Source organism: Chrysoperla carnea, chromosome 2, assembly GCF_905475395.1.
Source record: "Chrysoperla carnea chromosome 2, inChrCarn1.1, whole genome shotgun sequence".
Classification (NCBI taxonomy): Eukaryota; Metazoa; Arthropoda; class Insecta; order Neuroptera; family Chrysopidae; genus Chrysoperla; species Chrysoperla carnea.
The window spans coordinates 12532463-12556631 of record NC_058338.1 but is presented as its reverse complement, the minus strand read 5'-3'; the positions used below and the strand labels follow the sequence as shown (position 1 = coordinate 12556631).

The 24169-nt window shown below is 27.9% G+C and overlaps 3 protein-coding genes across 4 annotated transcripts in view; 1 reads left to right on the top strand and 2 right to left on the bottom strand.

Annotated features, from left to right (window-relative positions):
• Positions 1-3400: 3400 nt before the first annotated feature.
• On the top strand, positions 3401-17483 carry LOC123294205 (nose resistant to fluoxetine protein 6-like). Its single transcript, XM_044875315.1, has 13 exons — positions 3401-3485; positions 4410-4645; positions 11672-11898; positions 11965-12035; positions 12625-12815; positions 12891-13051; positions 13842-14019; positions 14082-14275; positions 14631-14757; positions 14859-15191; positions 15264-15378; positions 15457-15557; positions 17322-17483. The coding sequence occupies exons 1-12, from the start codon at positions 3470-3472 to the stop codon at positions 15513-15515; spliced, it is 1908 nt and encodes a 635-aa protein (XP_044731250.1). The 5' UTR covers positions 3401-3469; the 3' UTR covers positions 15516-15557; positions 17322-17483.
• Positions 5890-8222, bottom strand: LOC123294206 (larval cuticle protein A2B-like). Its single transcript, XM_044875316.1, has 2 exons — positions 8139-8222; positions 5890-6396 (listed from the first exon to the last, which is right to left on the bottom strand). Exons 1-2 carry the CDS (start codon positions 8148-8150, stop codon positions 5917-5919), a joined length of 492 nt encoding a protein of 163 aa, XP_044731251.1. The 5' UTR covers positions 8151-8222; the 3' UTR covers positions 5890-5916.
• Positions 17484-21076: 3593 nt separating the features above from the next.
• The window catches only part of LOC123294181 (eye-specific diacylglycerol kinase), a 300385-nt gene continuing 297292 nt past the window's right edge, over positions 21077-24169 (bottom strand). For both annotated transcript variants that reach the window (XM_044875288.1, XM_044875289.1), the window contains exons 13-16: positions 23989-24052; positions 23770-23927; positions 23517-23680; positions 21077-23443 (exon numbers count right to left, since the gene is read on the bottom strand). In XM_044875288.1, coding sequence (XP_044731223.1) covers positions 23394-23443; positions 23517-23680; positions 23770-23927; positions 23989-24052 — 436 coding nt within the window. In that variant the 3' untranslated portion in view covers positions 21077-23393. The remainder of the gene's footprint in view (positions 23444-23516; positions 23681-23769; positions 23928-23988; positions 24053-24169) is intronic.

The window sequence follows — 24169 nt, the reverse complement described above, 5'->3', positions numbered from 1 at the left end:
CCTCCATCTAGCCTTGTAATAAAATTTTGTTAAAATCAAGCCGTTTAGCCATAATCTTCAGTATCGTTTAGCGTGATCAACCCTGTATATCTTAAATTTGAAAAATTTTACCGTCTCTAAAATAGTTCAGCCCTAAGCACAGGCCTCACGGACTGCTTGTACGACCATCTTCAGACTATCAAAGAATACCGTAGTGTTCGGTATTCTTTGGTACTATATGTACACATTTTCAATGAAGTAGTGAACAGCAACAGAGCACTTGGTTAATAATTTTGACCTATATAATTCATAATTTAAATAACTTCTACTTAAATATTAAAACATTATGAAAAACCACGTTACGTTAATGGTTTATATTTTGTTATTGACATAAAATTCAAGAGGCAAAAGGTTAATTATAGCAACAAAAACACAATACAATAACAATACAATAAATTGAAAATTTTATATTACACATACACACGAAAAGTAATTAAATTCAATATAACTATTAATTACACATTACATTGCACTGTTTGGTTAATTTAATATTATTATTACCAAACAATTATTTATTTACTAACCGACAACGAAAAACCCAAGAAGAGGCTTCGGTTGTACAGTTTATTATGGATACTTCTTCGAAAATTTTTATTGACTTAAGATCCTTATGATAACGCTTGACGCTAGCTTTAAGCGTTAAATTAGGGTTCCATCTAGTTGGGAAAATGCAGAATAGACAATCTTTAACTGTATAGAAAAATGGCGAACCAATAAATAATTTTCATCTGTAGAAAATATACTTATAATTGATACGATAATAGAAGTTTATTAAGATTATACAATATAAGAGAGATTTAGGTACTATTTTCGTCTTGTCTTGAATCGCGGCAATACTAGTAAATATTATGACAAATTTCCGCAGGACTAAAATTAGTAATTGAAAATTTTTTTCACGTGTCAATAACAAAACAAATATATTATTATGATGCATTTGATAAACTTATATTTAATAAACCGTGCGATGTATTTGACCTTTAGCTAAGATCAATAACTCTTCGATTGACCACTGTTTTTGTATCCATTGATAAATTTTAGTAAAATTTCTTTTACACAACTTTGCTTGTAATATATGCACAGCGTGTCGCATTTAAAATGAAGACACCCTCATATTTTCGTTATTTATAGTATATAGAGTTTCTCCCAAAAAGTGATGGGATAACTTGGCCACTTTGCAATTTCGAGACATGATTTTTATGAAATTATACTATACGATATAATTTAAGACCATTCGCTTTGATTTGATTACAAACAACGGGCAAGTGAAACGTAATAAGAGCTTCTAAAAAAGTCTCTTTTCATAAAAAAGCAGCGAATAATAGCAAGCATCTGATGAGGGGGAAATATGACCATATATTGATTGAACTCTAATGCTTACGTGTTTCGTTTAGCATTGTTTACATAAATCGTAAAGCTATTTTAAATTTTCGATTTCGTTTTTCAGGATGAAGACAATACCTCTCTACCAGAAAATTAAAAACTTTTTTATGGTAAGAAGTCTTATAAAGGAATCCAAATTAATTATGGATTGAGATAATACACTCCATAATATGTGCATCTAGCATTTTAATAATAGTATATTGTGTAACAAGGTCAAAATTTTTATTTTTGTACGAGAATGAAGTCAGGGGAAAGTGGTCTATAATGATTTCTCAGGGTCAAATGATTCCTTGTTGATTTAAGTGAACCATTAAAGCCATCTAGAATATTTATCGATGGCTTCCACTTAATCTAATTAATCGTTCAACAAAGACATATGGCGATGTATATTTGAGCTTATGATCTATGGTAAGTCAAATTTTAACGTAAAATTTCTTGTTTTGTGTTAGTTTTCGGAAACAGGTTGTTTTACTCATGACTCGTGTTGACTTTTAATAAAATTATAACACATTTTGATGATAAGAAGTTTTAAAAGCTCAGTCTTTATGACGATATTCAAATATGTCGGGTAAAATGATCCCCTTTATATACATTAAAATGATCTCTATTTTGTGTGGGAATCGTTTTCTCCTCATGCGTAAATGATAATTTGAGTGCACAAGTAAATTTGGCGCATAGAATGTGGCAATTAGCTATTTGTCGCACTGATAAATAGTGCGGAACGAGAGTACTTAATCTGAAACAGTAAAGAAAAAATTATTAATAATATACTCTAGTCTCCTAAAAGAGGTAAATATGTCTGATTGGTCATTTTAAAATATTATTATTTTTACCAAGTAGTTTAAGGAGGTGAAGGACAATGTTTATGATTACAGTACTAATCGCAGTTGCAGCTATTGCAGATTATAAAATATAAGAAGTTACACCAGCCAGCAGTGGGTTTTGATTATTTTATTTTATTAAAAAAAATTATAGTTTATTTATTAAATTTGTTTAAACACCACTTTAAATATCAGTGTCGTTTTTATTTTAGTTTTTTTCTAAATTGTTTATGTTAAGTCGTTACAATTAAATTTTGTCAATAAATTATATCGTTAGAATAAATGAATAGGTAATCGATGGATTATCTATTTTCTAACGTACGCAGAATTATCAATTACTCTACTTTTACATAAAGTTACGAATATAAATTAACGTGAGTTATCGATGTTTTGACAGCACTTTTGCGGTAAAGTAAATTTAAAAATACTACGAAAATATTCTCTTATAATATTCCCAACAAATTTGTGGGGGATCTGGCAGTACCTAATATTATAATATTCCAATACAATAGCTGCTTTTATCCACTAAAATAGCCAAAAATAAAAAATTGAACAATTTCTGAAAGTTGGCATCTAAATCTTATTTATTTTGAAAATCGGTGTGACTGTGTGAGTCCATTTTTGCAGATTATTTGTCCAATTTGACTCGGAATAGTAATAAAATACATAAATGGTAAGAACGCCACTGTATTTTTGGTAATAGATAATTATGAAATAATGAATTAAAATCAATTATAATAATATTTTAAAATATTTTAATAATAATATATAAAGGTAAAATTTATACTAATTAGAAACTATTTTTATTAAAACATTACTTCTGTGTAAATCAAATAAAAACAATGTATTTACAAGTTCACGTGCGACAAAGACGTTCAAAACGGCCACAATCATATACAATGAGTTTATGGTTATTAACATTATATACAATTTTAATAATAATTGGTGATCAAAAAGTGAATAGCATTCAAAATTATTCAAATTTTATACAATTTACATCACAAAAATTTATTCAAAACAGTAATAACAATAATAATACCTGTTTTAATCAAAATGCAACAACATCCAATGATTTGGATAAATCTGAAATAATTTATAATAATAATATATTTATTATTGATTTATGGAATAAATTTCCAGTGAATTTTATACCAAAAACTATTAATGAAAATGAAAATTTGTGTGGAAAACAAAGTGCTTTATTTCGAAGTGCATTAAAAAATAGTGAAATGTGGGCACTCAAAAGTAAGATCTTTTAGATTTAAGGATATTTAGGATATAGGTACATTTTTTTTATGGAGACAAAAATTAAAATTCGTTAATTTATAATATTTTAATTCTAAGAATTTCTCAACTAATAAAAGCAAAATTGAAATAAATAATTTTTTTTATAATATTTGCTAAGTTGGTTACGTTTTAATGTTTTAAAATACAAAATTTGAGAATTTTCGAAAAAATTCAAATTTTATATTTTAGAACATGGGGGCAGTCATGAAGAATTTAATATTTAATAACTCAAAAACAACCAGGTGCCAAAACAACTCCGGCAAAAGCCACTCTGTGCAAAAAACTCTGCGACTGGTTCACTCATTGATTCATGGGTTGGCCATGCCTTAAATTGGGTCGAGTTATCACAGGTTGGCCCTTGAAGTAATCCTGTGATTGCGTCCACTGACTGATCCATGGGTTGACCATACTTTACTGGGGTCGAGTTAGGACGGGTCTGCGTTTCTTTTGGATTTTAGTTAGCCCTGTGATTGCGTTCATCCACTGATCATATGATCATATGCCTTGCCAATTTTAATATTTTTGACATCAACATTAGATATTACGAAAAGTACACTAGGGTGGGGATCGAGTTCACACTCTCTGGAATGCCGGGCCAGCGCCATTCACTAACAATGGATGGATAAAGCTTTAGTTATAAAAATTAAGTAGGTACACTTAATGCCAAGAAAAATCCTAAATTCCCAGCTCATATGTTTTCTCACACAAAATATGCTAGAATTTGTACTCTTCTCTGATACCCAGAAAAGTGACAAAAAAATGGATTGGAGTTATGTCATGGATTTAAAGTTTTAATCTCTAAAAATTATGTTCCAAATATTCTTAATTTTAAACGGTTTTTATTTAATTCAAAGTGATTTTGAATTTACAAACATTTTTTAGTGTTTGATTCTTCGGCAAAATTACCATCCGGTATTTTAAATGGTAATATAAATCAATTTGGTGATTTTGATCAATGCTTATCAATTCATAAGGAGTTATCAAGTGAAGAAGATGATGTTTATGGAAAATATTGTTTGGCAAACGTTCAATTTACATTGACATATCCAAGTGAATACATGAAGGAGATCGATTCGTTAATACATTCGCATTATATTATTAAAAGTAATATTTCAGACGTAAGTAATACAAATTTTACTTTCTTTTTTGTACTTTAATTCCAAAACACTATTTTAACTTTAACTTGCAAATTTGACTTATGTTTGAGATCCAAATATCGTAATTCTACTAAATTTGGGTCATACTTTTCAAATTTGTGATCAAAATTAACGTAGCTCTAATAGGTTTTAAGAATGGGGAGTCCTGGCCCCGGAATTAAACACAGAAGTGATAGCTAGCGAAAAATTGACATCACAGCTGAAAAGAATAACCCGAAATTAGTGGAGTTCAAAATATATTCCAATAAAATCGGATCAAATTTGCCAGTGTTATCAAAAAATCAAATTTTTGAATTTTATGACGTCATCAGAATCAAAAAAATTTAATTTTGCTCTATCACATTCAAATTCTATCCAATTTTGATAAATCAAGTATGTAATCCTACTAAATTTGGGTCATATTTTTCAAATTTGTGATCAAAATTAACCTAGCTCTAATAGGTTTCAATAATGTGGAGTCCTGATCCCGGAATCAAGCACATAAATTATAACTAAGGAAAAACTGACATCACAGCTGAAAAGAATGACCCAAAATTAGTGGGTTTCAAAAAAAAGTCCAATAAGATCCGATCAAATTTGGCTGTGTTATCAAAAAAATCAAATTTTTGAACTTTATGACGTCATCAGAATCCAAAAAATTTAATTTCGCTCTATCACATTCAAATTTTATCCAATTTTGATAAACCAAGTATGAAATCCTACTAAATTTGGGTCATACTTTTCAAATTTGTGATCAAAATTAACCTAGATCTAATAGGTTTTAAGAATGTGGGGTCCTGATCCCGGAATTAAACACATAAGTGATAGCTATCGAAAAATTGACATCACAGCTGAAAAGAATACCCCAAAATTAGTGGGTTTCAGAAAAAAGTCCAATAAAATCGGATCAAATTTGCCTGTGTTATCAAAATAATCGAATTTTTTAACTTTGTGACGTCATCAGAATCCAAAAAATTTAATTTTGCTCTATCACATCCAAACTTTATCCAATTTTGATAAACCAAGTATGTAATCCTACTAAATTTGGGTAGTACTTTTCAAATTTGTGATCAAAATTATCCTAGCTCTTATAAATTTTAAGAATTTTGCAAAAGGGACATAAGTTCGTAATAAGTTACATGTATAGTCGAATAGGTTAAAAAAAAACTTTTAGTATTATTTGAAAACATTTATTTTAACTTAAAATTAAAAAAATAATAAATATAAAAAATAAAAAACAAATTTAAAAAAAATTAATGATGTTGATAATACGCCGGTTGAGCAGCGTATGCAACCTTGGCAGGTTGAGCTGCATATGCAACTTGAGCTGGTGCAACAGCTTTGACAACTTGGTGACCACTCAATTGCTCACGATGTACAACTGCATTAAATCCATTATGTGGATCTGCTGTATATTCTACGGTACGTTTCACACCATCTGGATCGATTAATGAGTAGCTCCCCTGCACAACATCACCATTACGTGTCTCTTGTTGACTTTTACTATCACCAGTTAAATGATCTTGAATATCATATCCATAACTGTATTGTGGATTTGCATCGTAATCTTCGATTACTTGTTTGGCAACAGCTACTTTTTGTAAAGGAGCATGTGCATAAGCAACTTGGGCGGGCTGTGCGTATGCTACTTGAGCGGGTTGAGCGTAAGCATATTGTGGACTTACTGGAATAGCTTTTGTTACTGCTAATATACATGCAGTGACCGCAAGAAGCTGAAAATTTAAATATTAATTTTATTTAAATTAATTCTCTTTTGATGTGCTATCTAGAGTGATTCCCTATGTGACTGACACTACATTTAACAGTTTTAGAGTATATTACACATCTAGGGAGCAAAAGAAAATGAATGGATGCAGAGTTTCTGAGATATCGTAATATTTGGATCCATTTTAGCCCGTATCTCAAAAACTATTAGACCAGTCAACAAATGCACCCGATTTTTGCACATTTTGGGTCAAAATTACCTTATAAACTGAGTTTTATCGAAATTGGAAATAAACAAAATTTTTCGATTTTTTGGAATTTTTTTAAGGGGTACGTACCCCTTTGAAAAAATCGAGAAAATCGGGAAAAAAATTTTTGTTAGGAATTTGATGAAACTCGGTTTATGGGGTAATTTTGGTCCAAAAAGTATAAAAATAAGGTTAATTTAATGATTGGATGCAGATTTTTTGAGATATCGTAATATTTGGATCCATTTTAGCCCGTATCTCAAAAACTATTAGACCAGTCAACAAATGCACCCGATTTTTGCACTTTTTGGGTCAAAATTACCTTATAAACTGAGTTTTATCGAAATTGGAAATAAACAAAATTTTTCGATTTTTTGGAATTTTTTTAAGGGGTACCCCTTTGAAAAAATCGAGAAAATCGGGAAAAAAATTTTTGTTAGGAATTTGATGAAACTCGGTTTATGGGGTAATTTTGGTCCAAAAAGTATAAAAATAAGGTTAATTTAATGATTGGATGCAGATTTTTTGAGATATCGTAATATTTGGATCCATTTTAGCCCGTATCTCAAAAACGATTAGACCAGTCAACAAATGCACCCGATTTTTGCACTTTTTGGGTCAAAATTACCTTATAAACTGAGTTTTATCGAAATTGGAAATAAACAAAATTTTTCGATTTTTTGGAATTTTTTTAAGGGGTACCCCTTTGAAAAAATCGAGAAAATCGGAAAAAAAATTTTGTTTAGGAATTTGATGAAACTCGGTGGATGGGGTAATTTTGGTCCAAAAAGTATAAAAATCAGGTTAATTTAATGATTGGATGCAGATTTTTTGAGATATCGCAATATTTGGATCCATTTTAGTCCGTATCTCTAAAACTATTCGACCAGTCAACAAATGCACCCGATTTTTGCACTTTTTGGGTCAAAATTACCTTAAAAACTGAGTTTTATCGAAATTGGAGGTAAAAAAATTTTTTGGTTTTTTTGCAATTTTTTTAAAGGGAACCCCTTTGAAAAAATCGAGAAAATCGGAAAAAAACTTTTTGTTCTGGAATTTGATGAAACTCGGTGGATGGGGTAATTTTGGTCCAAAAAGTATAAAAATCAGGTTAATTTAATGATTGGATGCAGATTTTTTGAGATTTCATAATATTTGGATCCATTTTAGCCCGTATCTCAAAAACTATTAGACCATTTTTGTACTTTTTGAGTCAAAATTACCTTATAAACTGAGTTTTTAAGGGGTACCAGCAAAGCGGGCGGGTATCTGCTAGTTTATTTATATTTTTTAAATAGAATTTCATAATATACAATTTTATTTCGAGTATTGTGGTATTTATTTCAATAACTATGTGGTTAGAATATTTTAATTACGCATTGGACCAATAACACTACAGTTTCGTCAATGTTTAAATTTTTAATATAAAACACTCAAATTTTATACCGAACTTTCACAAAACAATTAAAATTTATAGATATATATAAAAAAATTAATTCTACCTTAAAAGCCATATCTTTTTAAGTGATTCTTGTACGATTTTTTTTCAATAATTAAATTTTTAATCACAAATCTATAAAATTTGTTAATTTTGCGAAATAATGAATGGATCTTATTACAAATCTTTCTTTATATATACACTTTTTCATTAAGTTAAGAGGGACAGGTGATAAACTCTGTAAGCAACCCATGAAGAGTAGAAATATGATTATGTCCCAGTATAGAGATTGTGGGGCGCGAATGAATATATTATTACATAGGTAATATTATATAATTTTATTATTATTATTTTTATTTATTAATGTATGCTTTAGGTACTCACCCAGATACAAATTATTATATTCTTTTATTATTAGTAATATTATTAATATCAGATCAATTATAGAGTGTTTGTAAACGATTGACTATGTTTTTAAAAAATCTTTATGTTCTGCGAACACCATACAACTAGGTTATTTGGTGCTTTCCTTATAAGCTTTGTTATAACCTGACGACTTATTGGGGAGACATGTAATGATTGAATAATACTAGGGATTTCAAAATAAAACTTTATAAATACATTTTTTGATTAACAAAGTTTCCAAAAATCACAAAAAATTCCTAGGTCATCGGACTTTTTATTATTATTTTATCGTTCAAAGTTGGCTGAAAAAATGATGAATCATATAGGTTATTCTTTTCAATTGGATATTTCTATATCAAAAAATCTAGAGAGTGTGATAAAAAACCTATCTAAAATATTTAGACAATCTTGTAGTTTATAATAATACCATAAAGATATAAGGTTGCCGATGATATAAAAACAAAATTTTAATTCAATTATGAGTTCATCGAAGATTCATCATTTGATGAACAGAGACGACTATAGTTAGAGTATTGATGATTGAAAAGCGATATCTATATTATCAAATTTATAAGTATCACTTGCACACAATATATTATATATTTTTGTAGTTACGTGGTATTGTAATGCTAAAAATAACTCATTACTTGACTACAAAGCATGTATTTTGTTTATAGGTATGTACCGTGTAATAAACCACAACTTTTTTACAATTCTGTAGGTTTATAATCACCTTAAGATTATTTATTTGTATAATGCTTCCTTTATAAAATAAACATTAGCAATAATTTACGAACGCACTGTATTTCTTAATATTTAAAAATGTAACACATCTACACATGTAGATATTTTAATACATCGTCGAGTGACAGTACAGAGTCAACGAGGCTTGGCGTGATCGGCTACAACGTGTTCTTCTTTTAGAGTCTTAAAAATACTTTCATTTTTAATCTGTAGGCTATATTTGAATGTTAACGCCCGATGGCATCATTCATTGTTATTATAATTAGTTAGATCAAAATATACAATAAGTAATATTTTATTATAATATCCTGGAATATATTTTACTAACAAGATACCTATTTTACACTGAACGGCACAAGATTTCGAACAAAAAGATTTGTCAAAAAATATATCAATATTGAAAATTTTAATTCCGTAAATTGTAATTTAAATTTGAAAAAAAAAACTTGAGCACCGCTTTACTTAGTTTTCTATCAAATATAAAATTATCCAACTGTTTATGTTTGGTTCAATTTCGGTACCGGTACTGTACTTTTTTTATACCATGTAGATATGAAATATATCAAGGTATACTAAGTTTAGTCCCAAGTTTGTAACGCTTAAAAATTTTGATGCTACGAACAAAATTTTGGTAGAGGTGTTGTTTTGGAATATTTTAAAAACGGAAATTAGACAAGAAGAAACATTTTCTTTAGAAGAATAAATGTACTTTTTCTTTCGAATCAAACAGCAATTTAATGCTGGAAATGACAACTTTGGCTGTTAATATTTCGGTCAAAAAGCTCATATGACAGCGCTCTTTCTAAAAAAAAAGAACAAGCTCGCCAATGATAATATCAGTTTATATACAAAATAATTTTTCTGCTCAGCGTTCGCTTTTTAACAGTATTAGAGTTAGCACTACAAGTTACGTATAAGGTCTACATTTATCACGATCATTTTCCATGAAGTAGGTGTCTGAAATTACGTCAATTTTTTTATTAATAACATTTGGGCGAAATTTGGTGCCGGCAAGTATACACAGGGTAGTCCATTGTAATATATTATTGCAAATAGTTATAGCCATATATTACAGCTAACGATTTTCAAAAAAATGTTAGTTTTTTTATGAGGATCAACTTTCTAATTTAAAGTGTTCTTTTATCTCTTACCGCTTAGAATCTAAATTGATTATTAAAGCCACCCTGATGCCAGAATATGATGTCCCCATCAAACTATGCAATTTTTGTTCCAGTTATTTTTTGATTGGTTAAATAATACAAAAGAGCTATTAGCAATAATAGATTGATTGAGATTTGTCAATTAATATACAATAATACCTACAAAAAATTAAATATTGATTAAAATTATAAAATAAATTATGAAATATATTTTGAATAAAAAGTCTCGGCTCTATTGTTTTAAATGTCCCACTTATTAATAATTTGTAAACATTATTATTATTAATATTAAATTTAATATATTCATGAATTATTTAGCATATTAAAACGGTGAGACAATATCACTTCTATTTTAATTTTAAATAATTGTTTAATTATAATAGGGAATATCGATGATTATTTGTTAAAAATTTCTTAATAAAATTTGAAATTAAAATTAAAATCACCCAAAAAATACTGATAAAATAAGCATTTTAAATTACCAGACCCGTTCACACGGGAGGGGTTTTGGGGGTAACCCCGTCTATTTGAATTAACAATATAGTCCTGTAAATTGCGTCAATTTATGAGACGCATTTCCATTGACGAATCCATTGACATATCCATGCATATTTTGAGTTCGGTACATTCTTTAATTTTGATTTTGAGTCGAGTACTTCAAAAAGAAAATCTGGATCTTAGTAGGGCTATCGAACTGGCTGATGCTGCGAAAAATATTTTGATTAAAAGAAGAGGAAACTCTGGAGAAGAGTTCAGGCAAATATCTGTTATGAATATGGCGAAGAATTGCGGAAGCCAAGGTTCGCGCCATAACAGACTCAACGCACAAAAATATAGACTGATTCAGTTGATTTGTTTGTCTCTTTCTCATCAAAATGGAAAATTTTGATGAAAACTCTCGCTCGACTTTTTGAACTAGAATATTCAATTTTAGAAAACGCAATAATCCGACAATAAATACTTAGTTTGTCGTATTTGTTCCAAAAAGTGGAATTTACGGTCAAAATGGCACGATTTTCGGAATACGTGACAGAATACTATGCCTACTAATTAACGATTTTAGGCCAAAAAAGAGTATTTCAAAACAATTTGTTCTACATATGCCCCCCTCTGGGGTCCCTATGTCTCCCCATGATTAGATTAAGTTGGGTGAATGTTCCTTGGAGTAAATACGTTGCAAAAACTTTCACTAAAATCGATGCTGTTTCCGAACTTTTTCATCCCGGCTTATTAACATCCCGGCTTTAGTATAAAAATGTCCTTTTTAACATGTTTCTATTTTTTTCAGTTTGGACATCGTGTTCCACGGTTTAGTTCAATAAGTTGGGGCATATGTTTACCATCCGGTTGTACATCACAACATTTACAAAATGAAATGTACCAAGAATTACAAAAAACTTTTCCGACCAATGTTGAGATTGCAGTTAAAATTGACGAGAAAATGTGTTCAACATCACCAAAATATAAAGCAATCCATGATAAATTTGAATTATCATTAGGATTCCTGATTTCAGGGTAGTTATATACAACAAGTTAAAGGATTTTTTATAAAATTATAATTAATAATATTTTCTCTTCCAGAATATTATTTGGAATACTATTTGTTCTTACAATATTGGGAATGTTTATTGATGTAAATCAGGAAAATGATAGTAAGTAAAGCATCCAAGTAGTGAAAAATTTATTGCTTTTGTGTCGTTTTTACGGGGTCTATTCAATCATGTTAAATACGTTTAACAAAAAATAGTGTTAAATCCTCTAAACCAACACATTCAAGACCCGCTACGTAACGGGAGATCATTTTGCCTTTTATAATTTTACACACAAAATAGGGATTTTATTTTGACGTACATAAAGGGGATCATTTTACCCGTAACGACATATTTGAATATCGTCCTAAAAACTTCTCTTATTAAAAAAAATGAAGCGATAAGGTTCAAAAAATCAACAGTAGAAGATAAAAGTTGATTATTCTATTGGGAAAAAAGTTGGGTAAACTTTTTGGGCATGCTTGTTTTGTTACTTACATACTAAATCTTAAATATTTGAAACATTCTTATTTCTTTCGGTAAATTCTACCGTCAGAATTTTTGCTATCATCTCAATTTCGAATTGTTTTGCAGATACAAAACATATTATTGGAATATTTTATCTAATTTTCGCTGTGAAAACTCTAAAACCCATGTGGTATTCCACAGACAACATAGACAACAATTCCGATTACATTATTTAAATTTTCAGGTAAATTATTGAAATTCATAAAATGCTTCTCACTACACAAGAACATAACACAATTAACTAAAATCGATAGTCGTGATGAGATCCGTAGCGTGCATGGTTTACGATGTTTAAATGCCATTGCGTTGTTACTTGTACATAAATCTATGGCTTTATTATACAGTCCGTATATTAATCGAACTGCAATGACTGAAGTAAGAGATATTTATAGATATAACAACAAGTATCTGGATGCCATGATTTCTTCATTTTTGATTTTTTGTCTGTAGAATTTAGGATTACCATGGTCAATAATTGGACGATCTGCAATTGTATATACAGATTCTTTTATTTTATTAAGTGGATTATTAAATGGGCATGCCTTTTTAAAAGAGCTTCAAGCCAGTGGAAACATTAATTTTGTGAAAAAAATTATTGCAAGAATATTTAGGTAAATGGTAACATAAATTGTAGACTACAGCTATCAAAATTTTCCAGAAAAACAATTTAAATGGCGTTTTTATTTATGCATTCCCTCTTTCGCCACCCCGTTAAACATACAACTAATCTGGCTGGCGTGAGAAATTTTACGCTTAACTATTTGAAACTTACTTTGATTTTTCAAATAATTTGTCGTTCTCGGTTCTAAGTATATATGTCAATGTAATATTGTAATTTCCATTAGATTGTAAACTAGTTAGTAAAAACCTCTTCAACTAACGCTAACTCAACATCTATTAACGAAAATCAACTCAGTCCGTTATGTTCGTCTTATACGTCTCCGATACGCTTACAATTTCCGTCTCTTTCTGCCCCTCTCACTGCGGTCAATAATTCTCTTATTGTTCACAACTAACGTTTTTAATTGTTTGATAGCTTTTACATTACTGTCTATACAAAACATATAACAATAATGTAATATACATTGCCTATATTTTTCATAAATTGGAATTTTTAATTACATTTTACATAACAAAAGCCACGTAGTCACCAGTACACTCAAGGTAGAGCCACCAATGATTATGATATATGCATCAAAAAATCTGTTTAATACCAAGAAGTTCTAACATTTTTCGAATGGAGGTATTCTATTATTTACGAAAAATCATGTCAGGTTCAAATAAAATCAAGACACAAATCGAGACTATCAAGACACAAATCTTTCTTAGAGTATTTTTTTCGTTTTTGCGTATAAACGCATAATTTTTTTTGGCTAAACTGGCATAAAATTTTCTTTTCAGAATGTTACCATCAATGGCTGCTTTAATACTATTTTGTACATATTTCTTACCCAATTTACCATTTTTATCATCAGGACCATTATGGCCACAAGTAATCAATGTTCATTCAGAATTATGTAAACAGAATATGTGGCGTAATTTCTTATTTATACATAATTATTTTGGATTTGAAAATATGGTAAAAAAGTTGTCATATAATTTTTTAGAATGTGATAAATATTTTGATTATTATTTTTCTAGTGCCTGACTCACACTCATCAAATTGGTATGGATATGCAATTATTTTTACTATGTCCCATATTTGTTTATTTGTTATGGAAGAACATGAAATATGGATTATACTTAATGGCTGGTGTTGCAACTGCGTCCACCATATTACGTGGATGGGCTGGTTATTACTATAATTTAGCACCAATTGTTTTTAATGGAGTCAAGTAAGAGTTAATCGAAACAGAATGCTTACGAAAAATGTTAATTATTATAAAATCGACACAATCGACTTAAAAAACTCACAAAAACCCAAAATATATTGATAATGATTTTGAAATAAAACAAAATTTGTTTTAAAAACATAAATTATATATATATTGGATAAGAAAAATCAAAATCGGATCCAATCTTTACTCTCTGGGCCAGGAGGGAGGTCAAACCTCAATGTTAATGTAAAAAATCAAATCATTTTTGTTGTCACCTTTTAAAAAGCGATTATTCTGAGATGAAACTAAAGTTTCATTTATTTATTCTGAAATGAAACTGAAGTTTCTAACTATTTATGAACCTACTTTTCAGATTACAGCAACTGTTTGACACAGCAAATTATTCATACATTCTGCCAACACATCGAATAACAATTTACTTATTTGGAATTTTAGCTGCATATATTTTGAATAAAAATCGGAAAATCGCATTCACAAGTGTAAGTATTTAGATCAGTATTGGAATATTAATTCCGTGAATTTGATTACCAAAAGTGCTAATCCATGAAGTTTAAGTTAATACTTTTCTTCTATATTTTAGTTCCAAGTACGATTCTTCTGGACTCTTGGTGCCCTTTTTGCACTCACCACAGTTATTGGTCCATATCCATTAGCTACAAAAGCATATGTTTATAGTCCAGTACATGCAGCATGGTATAATGCCATCTCTCCAATTGTTTGGGGATTATTTATATTTTGGGGTTTAATTGCTATTAATAACGGCAATGGTGGTTGGTTTGGAAATTTCATGGATTGGAATAAATTTCAAATATTTTCTCGAATTGCCTATTCATTCTATTTAACACAATTTCCAATATTTTTTTATAATATTGGTCGACGTCGAAATTCGGAGACGTTCAAATCGCATATGTTGGTAGGTGAAATTATAATTTTATAGAAAATTAAATGGAAAATAATTTAAGTTTAAGTAATTTGTCTTTTTTAGGTGGAACCTTGCGAAGTTGCTTTTATTATTTTATTTTCTATAGCCCTTACATTATTTGTGGAAATGCCTTTCATAAATATTCATCGATTAATATGTGGTAGTGAAAGTAGTAAAGGTAAAGCACAGATGTGTAATTTCAATACAAGTGAAATTTACTTATTTTCATTTTATTTCTTATTTTCATTTTACTTAGATAAAAGGAAAAAATTAGAGAGTGATGTGTCGCAAGGCGATGAAAAGAAATTACAGTAATAGCAGTACAAATTCATTATTCTTCGAGAATACCTAAACGTGGTAAGTTCATAAGGAACATTTTTTACATTTAAACATTTTTTCTATCTCTAATGGTTTATAAGATGGGTCCCACGGACCCAATTCACCTACATGGCTCATTTACGAACTCGACCTCATTTTTTATGTCCTGAGCACGCTATAAAAATTTCAGCTTGATATCTTTTTTCGTTTTTGAGCTACCGTGTTGACCAACAGACGACAGCCAACCGAAAAGGGACTAATTAGGTGATTTTATGAACACCTATACCAAAATTTTGTTCGTAGCGTCAATATTTTTAAGCGTTACAAACTTGGGACTAAACTTAGTATACCTTGATTTATTTTATATATATGATATAACAATCCTTGAAGCTGGTTGTTTATCTTGTCAAATTTAAAAACGTTCCTCTTGAATCACTCTGTCTATTAGAAACCGCATCATCCGTTGCATAGTTTTTAAGATCTAATCATAAATAGGGATTAGGGACAGACAGACGGATTGAAGCGGCTTTGTAGGTACTATGTATTGGTGATGTTATTTGATAATATGCTATAATATTATTAATGTTAATTATTATATAATTCCATAGTTATTTCCTGTATAAAAATTTAGTTTAATCTGCTAGGTATAATAATAATTATGGATTATGCCATTCACAGATAAACGTGAATGTAATTTTAATAACTAAATTTTAAGTTTATCAATGTCATTTATCAAAATAGAAAAGTCATTAAGTAAAAGTTTAAGTATTACCTATCTATTTATGAATTATTTTATTATTTGTATGAATATCAAACAATTTATTATAATTACATACTTAGGTATACTTTGTAAAAGTATGTAACGAGATTTTATGTTCAAATTATATGGGAGAGTGTCTTACCTTGGATCAAAATTTACATAATATGTTTTTAAAGCCATGTATGTATTAAAATATTGTTATATTATTGATAGAAAAAATAGATTAAATATAATTAGATATTTTTTGAGAACCTTTCAAATACCAAAAGCAAATCACGTATCTTTCAATCAAAGCAGAATGTCCTAGAATGACATTCCATGACTGTCAAGATTTTTCAGAAAGTTGCAATCCTATAAGTTAATCCACAATAGTTTGCCATTTAGGGCCACAATAAATTGCGCCACACGTTTAGGGGAGAAGAGTTAGTTAACAAAAAGATAAAATATTCAAACGCGAAATTTATATGTAAACAAAAAAATATTAATAACTCGAGTGAATTCTCGGTATCCTACCGTTTCGCGCGGGCCTTGTCTGTGAGACAAATGCTTCCATACGCGCTTATCGTAGTTATGTTTTTAATGAAATTGAAACTATTGCTTTAATTAAATTATTTCTAAATATAAAATTGAAAATTATATGACGTCATTCTAGAGGGAGGAGACTTCACAAATGTGACCACCTGTAAGGCGGGGATAGGGGGTTGTTTCAAAGAAGTATAAAATTTGTGTGACGTAATTTATGGATGGCCCCTTTCTAAGAAAGCGGTGGAATTTTATATTGGCAGTAATACACATATAGGGTGAATGAGTGATCAGATTAACTCATGCTGGGGCTCCTAGGCAATGCAATTATCTTGGGCCGCTAGGCGAAGTTTTAAATTTGTTTTCTTCGTATCATTTGCTTTCTTCGTAAATCATTTTATCGTCCACTCGGAGAATTAAAAAAGTATATTTTCGAGTATATTTTCTACTATAAACATCCCACTGACCAAAATAAACTGATTCTATTTCGTTGCTTAAATTTAATTTACTTTTATTTTCAGATATTGGCAACTTAAAACTTATATAATAATAATAACTTCATAACTTCACTGTATAACTTCAAATATAATTAAAAATCATGAGTTGAACTAGTCGATTATATCAGTAAATAAATAATGCTGTGGGGCTTAAGAAGTTAAACGGTAATAATTAAGGTCATTAAATTAAAACATACATATTTTTTAAAATTTTATTTAAATTTGTATTCTACTAAAACATAAGAATAAATAATTCTGAGATTCATCAAGTATTAAACGTAATAAGAACAACTTTGATATTCATTTAAACATAACGAAACAATTTTTTTTTTAAAATAGTCAGAAAGTATTCATGTAACAATTCATTGTCATTTAAAGAGAATTTTTGTTTATTATAAAATAAATATAAAAGTTTATATAGGCGGTGAATACTTCAAAAATTTAAATAATCAAAAATCATTCTTTACATTTCAACATCAAGAATAGTAGATAGTAAATAGATTCTATTCTTCATGGTTTATGTCACCATAAAAATTAATTGACATGCGCAGTATAATCTTTTTTCACATTAAAAATAACCTTATATAATTTTTGATTATTTAAATGATGTTTTCAAATCGATATAATTATATATATTTTTTATTGAACATTATTTTTATTAATTATTTAAATGTTTAGAGAAAATATTCTGCTCTGTGATGCAGTTAAATATATTCTTATTAATTAATAATTGTTTTTTTTTTTATTATTTTGTTCATAAAATTTTTAATAATTATTGTAAGTGTAAATAATTTAATATTTTTTTTATAAATATATTGTTTTCTGTAATTAATTTTGTTTTATCAATAAATCCTTTTTAAAAATCTTAATTTTTAAATCGTTATGAGAAACGTTTTTTTTCGTGATTTAAGTGCATAATTTATTGAAAATTATTATTTTTTCTATATAAATAGTGCCTTTTTATTAAAAACATAATTTTAAAAATTGTTTTTGATGTGCCCAAATTTTCTTTTTAAATATTATGTGTATAAATAATTAATATTATAATTAAAAAAAGTGTTTATTGTTTAACATATTATTTATCAAATGAAAATTTTGTAAATTTTCTTTGAGTTTTCAGTGAGTTGTTATGGTCCAGGGCCCTTAACCATGTAACAACTTACCAAGGAGTAAATTTTTAAAACTAACTAATTAAGTACTCTTAGTTTCCGTTCAAAGAAGGAATCAATTATTATAAAAATATTTATTATATACAAAAATATTTATAAATGATTTGGTCATTTGTGAATATTTTCGATTTATAATCATATACGTGAATTATTGTTTAAGAAAAATTTACAATTTTAATAGCGTCGATAAATAATATGTCACGTAAAGATTCTAGCAATCAAATTTTGATTGAAAGAATCTTCTCTAATTTACTAAAAATATTTAGGAAGTATTTTTATTAATTATACATACATTATTTTGACCACGTGCTACAATTTTAATGACTCTGAAAAAGTGTCATATTTTAAAATTGGGAGGGAAGTTTTCAATATTATAAATAATTTTTTTTTTAAATTTTTTATACAGATGATTATAATAACATAAAAATATAAGAATCTACTTATAATTTTTTTAAATATTAAAACTATAGATAAATTTTAATTTATTTAAGTCTAAAAGAGTCTTTCAAATGCAATAGTTTTTTTTAAATACCTATATAAGTAATTAAATCTAAAATGGTGTCAAATTGCTTTTCAAAAATGATATATATCACTATTTAATTTTTATTTAAATATAATTTATAGTTTTTATATACAAGTACTTATTTAATTACAAGTAGGAAAGCTTTTTTTAATACAAGTATAATTTTATATTATAGGATTATAGGAAAAGTTTTTGCAAAAACAACAATAGAGTGAAGCATTATCTATATTTTTATAGTTAACCTAAAAGAAAAAGTAAAAAAACTGCTTGAAGTAAGTAAAATAACATTTCATCTAGTAAGAATTAGATCTATAGGTCGTTCAAGCTAAAATGGGAACGAATGAGAGAGAGTACAATATGTATAAGTTCTCTTGAACTTTGCATATCGGTAATTATAGACTTTTTTACCTTATATCTTGTTTCAAAAAAATTACCATACATCAGTACATCGACTTATTCCCTCAAATGTTCAGAAAATAAATTTCCCCGGAGTAATCAAAAATAAAATAAATTTAACAATTTTTATTAAAAGCATACGTGAAAAATTCAAAATTTAAAATTCGAATAATGAAAAATTAATAATAAATAGAACTTCTATGGCTAATTAAGTATACAAAGCTTTTTTTTTTTTGAAAATATTTCAAATACTGCATAAATAAAATTTAAGACATTGTCAAATAAAAATTTGTAATTGAAAAGAAAATTTTTATACAACATTCAAGAAATTTAATTGCTATTAATATTTATTTACAATTTTGTTTTTCAAATCCTCTAGGCTTTTAAATGCAGTATGAAATTGGCCGAAATAATTCATTGAAAATTGTCTTTAAAAATAAAACAAACATCAATTATTAAAATATTACTATGTACACATTTTTGGAATTTATTATTATTTTTTTTAAATTTTATTATTATATTATTTATTTATAATTTTTGTTTCAAGGAGATTGTCTTATGCACTTATTTAGTATTTGTTTAGGTATATTATGATCAATTTATGCGAAGAATAACACAAAATATGAAAAGTTATTTATTCGAAATTACCATAAAGATAATTTATAAGTTTAAGAGGCCATAAAAAGTAATTACGGGAAGACTGGCGAAAGTATTTTTTTTTTTATTGAATTGTTTTCGATTTCGTGAAGAATTCTTCAAAGATACCAAAAAGAATGCATGAAATCCTTCGCATATGAATAATGTTCTTTAAATAAATAAGTTTGTTTTTTTCGTTGCAAGGCAGTTACACGCACAATTATAACACATTAAATTTATCACTATTAATATACTTTCATGGCCACATTTACAAATTTCGTTTAGTGGCGAATATAATTCTAATTAAAATAGTTTTTTTTTTAATTCCTACAATTATTTATTTTTTCTTATTTTATTTAACTCAGAGAATGATATACAGGGTGTATCGTAAGTTACAACGTATCTCGGAAAAAGAAATTTGTCAAAATAAGCCTAAAAGATTAAAATTTTGAGAATTTCTCGAATAGTAACGAAAATTCGGAAATATTTATAACGCAAAAAGGTACAGAAAATACATTTTATTACAATTTATTCTCTGGCCTATTAATACCAGTAAAATTGAAATAGTAAAAGTTTAGAAAAAAATGAAAATAAATTATTGTACAATGACTTTTTTCTATGACTTATTATAAAAGTTTTGATTTTATTGGTATTAATAAATTAAAATACTTTAATTAACGAAAACTTAGATTCTTAATGTAACACCAAATCGAAACGTAACTTTTAGACTTATGTTTTTAAGTTGGCAAATTAATTCTCAAGAGATGCGTCGTGACTTCTGATGCATCCTATATAATCATGAAAGAAATGGATGGCAATACAAAAATTTTACATGGATTGTCATCTAAAGTACATTTATAAAAAATGTTTGATTTATTTTATTAATTCTTATTAAAGGCATTAATTATTCTTTTTAGATTTGTGTAATCATAATTATATCAGAGATTCAAATTCAATGTAAATTTTAAAATAATTTTATGCAGTCACATATTTTAAAAGTATTTTCCATTTCAAAGTTTTGACACCTACAAATATTTTAAACAGCACCGTCAAGCACTCCCAAGCGTTCACTCAGCAATGTCACTCCTTCTATAGATACTTTTTTTTGCCTTAAAACTCATGGAGTGCCGATACTAATCGAGCAGTACTGGGAGATCAGTTCTTATTTTCTAGATTAGTTGATAATATTATAGATTCGTCTATCGATGAAACAAATGACTTCTTTATTTTTGATCATGACTTCTTATCAGATTATTAAACACGCACAATTTTGTATCACAAACAGAAGAGAGCTAATGTCTCCATGCTTGGTCACGCTTAAGCCTCAGCCTTAGGATATGTCAACGATCCGTTTAAATGGAAAACATTCTATATGACTTCTTATTAAAAACAACAGAAAGAAATGAGTAATATTATTATTTTATAAAAAGAAATAATTAAAACAGTGCACTTATTCTAAGTCAATTAAAAAAATTTTCCTTTTACTAATTAACTAAGTGTCCTAATTGATTTATATCACACTAGAAAAAATGAATAATAATTATATTGCTTTTGAATATATTTATAAGAAACACAATTTTTTTTAAATGATTTAACGCAATTATTTGGTTATTCTCTTATAGAGTATTATTAGAAATTATTACGATGCAAGGCAAGTATTGTATTTTTTTTGTTTTAATATATAAATATGTATGTTTTTTACTTGCGAGTATGAATAAATTATATTTTTGTAGAGGCAAGACATTATAATATCAGAGCTGGATTTTGGATATTTCTTTAGTTATTGAAATATTTTTTGAGTTATTGAAAAAATAGATAGGGAGTTGAAATAAGCCTGGTACCTGAAAGCGGTTACGCTTACTGATTTCATTGCGCATACTTGCCAAAAGCTGTGAAAATTTCCTAGTAGATTATATACTATTATCAGGATGAGAGGTATTCTTAATCAGAGAAATAAGCCCTAATCACGGCATGATATCTTCTGGATCTGATCTTTTTAAATAATAATACTAGTAGATCATCTGACATGTTCTTTTATCAATATAACGCGCTGCTAACACCGAGTCAGATTTTACCTTATTGATAAAAAAAAACGCACATTGGGTGTTAATTAGTTGTTAATCAAAAACCACTTTCAAGATCAAGACGTGCTTTACCCCTTCTTAAATTCAACAAAGAAAGAAATATCTGAAACTCACTTGTCTTCAAAACTAAATCTCGAAAACGTTGCCAGCTGTCGTACCATTATACAATCGATTAAAATATATTACGTACAATAGATGTAAGAAATATTTATAAAATCCCTGCTAAAAATATATATTCAGATAAATTGAACTGTCCTGCTAATTTCATTCATGGTTATAGAAGTTAAGAGCAATAGAGTTCATTCCGTTTTAACTATAGTAATTTTATAACAACTTTGGCCTGAAAAATAATAGTTCTGATGAGCAGTTATAGTTTTTAGAGAAACAGATAATACAGATAAAGTATAGCTGTCTTCGTTTCTCTTATATGCCTACATTTTCTGTCTCTTTCTACCGCTCACTGCGGTCAAGATTTCATTTATAGCGTTTGCTATTGATATACAACTCTATGGTATAATCTCTATGATTTTAACTAATATTGATTTTTTTAAATTGTCTACAAGTAAAACAATAATTTGAAAATTGAATGAACGAGCATGAAAATTCATTTTATATGACAAAAAACATAAGTTGATTTAAATATTAGCCCAATATCAAATACAATTAACGTAAAATTATTAAATATTACCCTGTTCAATTAGACTTTACTTTGTTTTTCTTATGGAACAAATAAAAATTAGCCAATCTAGTGTTTATTAGTATCAGTATTTACACATAGTAGCAGAACCTCTGCGTCTCTCATACTTTTCGTCGGAATGTAAAAGAAATAATGATATGTTAAAAATTATTTATTGTTTCTGAACAATTTATATTAGCAGTTTCTTTCGCATAAGTTAAATTTACTACATTCACAATCATGATTTGATTTTTAAAAATAGGTTGGTCATTTTTTGGTCCATTGTTCAAATAATTTAATTAATTTGCTACATATTTTTTATCATATCTTTTTAACAAATTCAATTTATTCAGACAAGTCTTATCTCCGAAACGATTTTAATTACTTAAAAATCGAATTAAATTGGATCATTAAATCGAAAATGACTTTGAAATTGATATTTATCGCCGTCCTTATATTAACGCGTGTTATCATTATACCCATTCGTTAAATTTTTTAAAACGATAAGATAATCAACAAAAAAAATATTGAAAATCATCTAGGATTAGGTTTGAAAAATTTGTTATGATTGTGATTGTAGCTGGGAAGGATTATAAGCTCATAAAATCTATTTCAAACAACAGTTTCTAGATCTTCAGAAACAAGTTGGAAATGTTCTTGACCTAAAAAATAAAACAATTAAAAATTAATTTTGAGTATGAATAAAATATACAGTTTATTCGGTATTTAACATACTTTCTAAATATGCAGCTAATTCATTATCTTCGGCTGCGAGGGCTAATAAGCGAGGGGTGGCACCACGATGATCGCGTATTGTTAACGAAGCACCGCCAGCTACCAACATGCAGCATATACTTCGTCGTTTGTATGATGCAGCTTTATGTAATGCTGTTTGACCCCTAAAAATTAATAAATTGACGGTTCAGGTATGGATAGAAGTATTTATTTAGGGGGTTTTAGTTCATTTTAAATGTATCGCCATGCTTACTTATCATTATCAGCCATATTTAAAATTGATGTTGGAGCACTAGCAATCAAATATTTTACAATATCTTTATGACCATATCTTGCACCATAATGTAATGCCGTTTGCCCTTGTGAATCAATGGATAACAAGGAATATCCTTGAGAGTGTAGTTCTTTTAGCTGTAAAATAACATAAATATTAAAAAGCTATTTTCCAGTTGTAATAAAAAGCTGTATTTACCATTTTAAGATCTCCTAATTTAGCCGCTTTAAGTATTCCATCCGTAGTTTTTTCTAAGAGATTGCTAAAACAAAGAAAAAACTTAATAAATTCAAAATTTTGATAAATTCAAAATTTTACTATTATTACTATTTAAAATATTTCTAAAGTGTGGCAAATTGAAAAACTGAGAATAGCACTA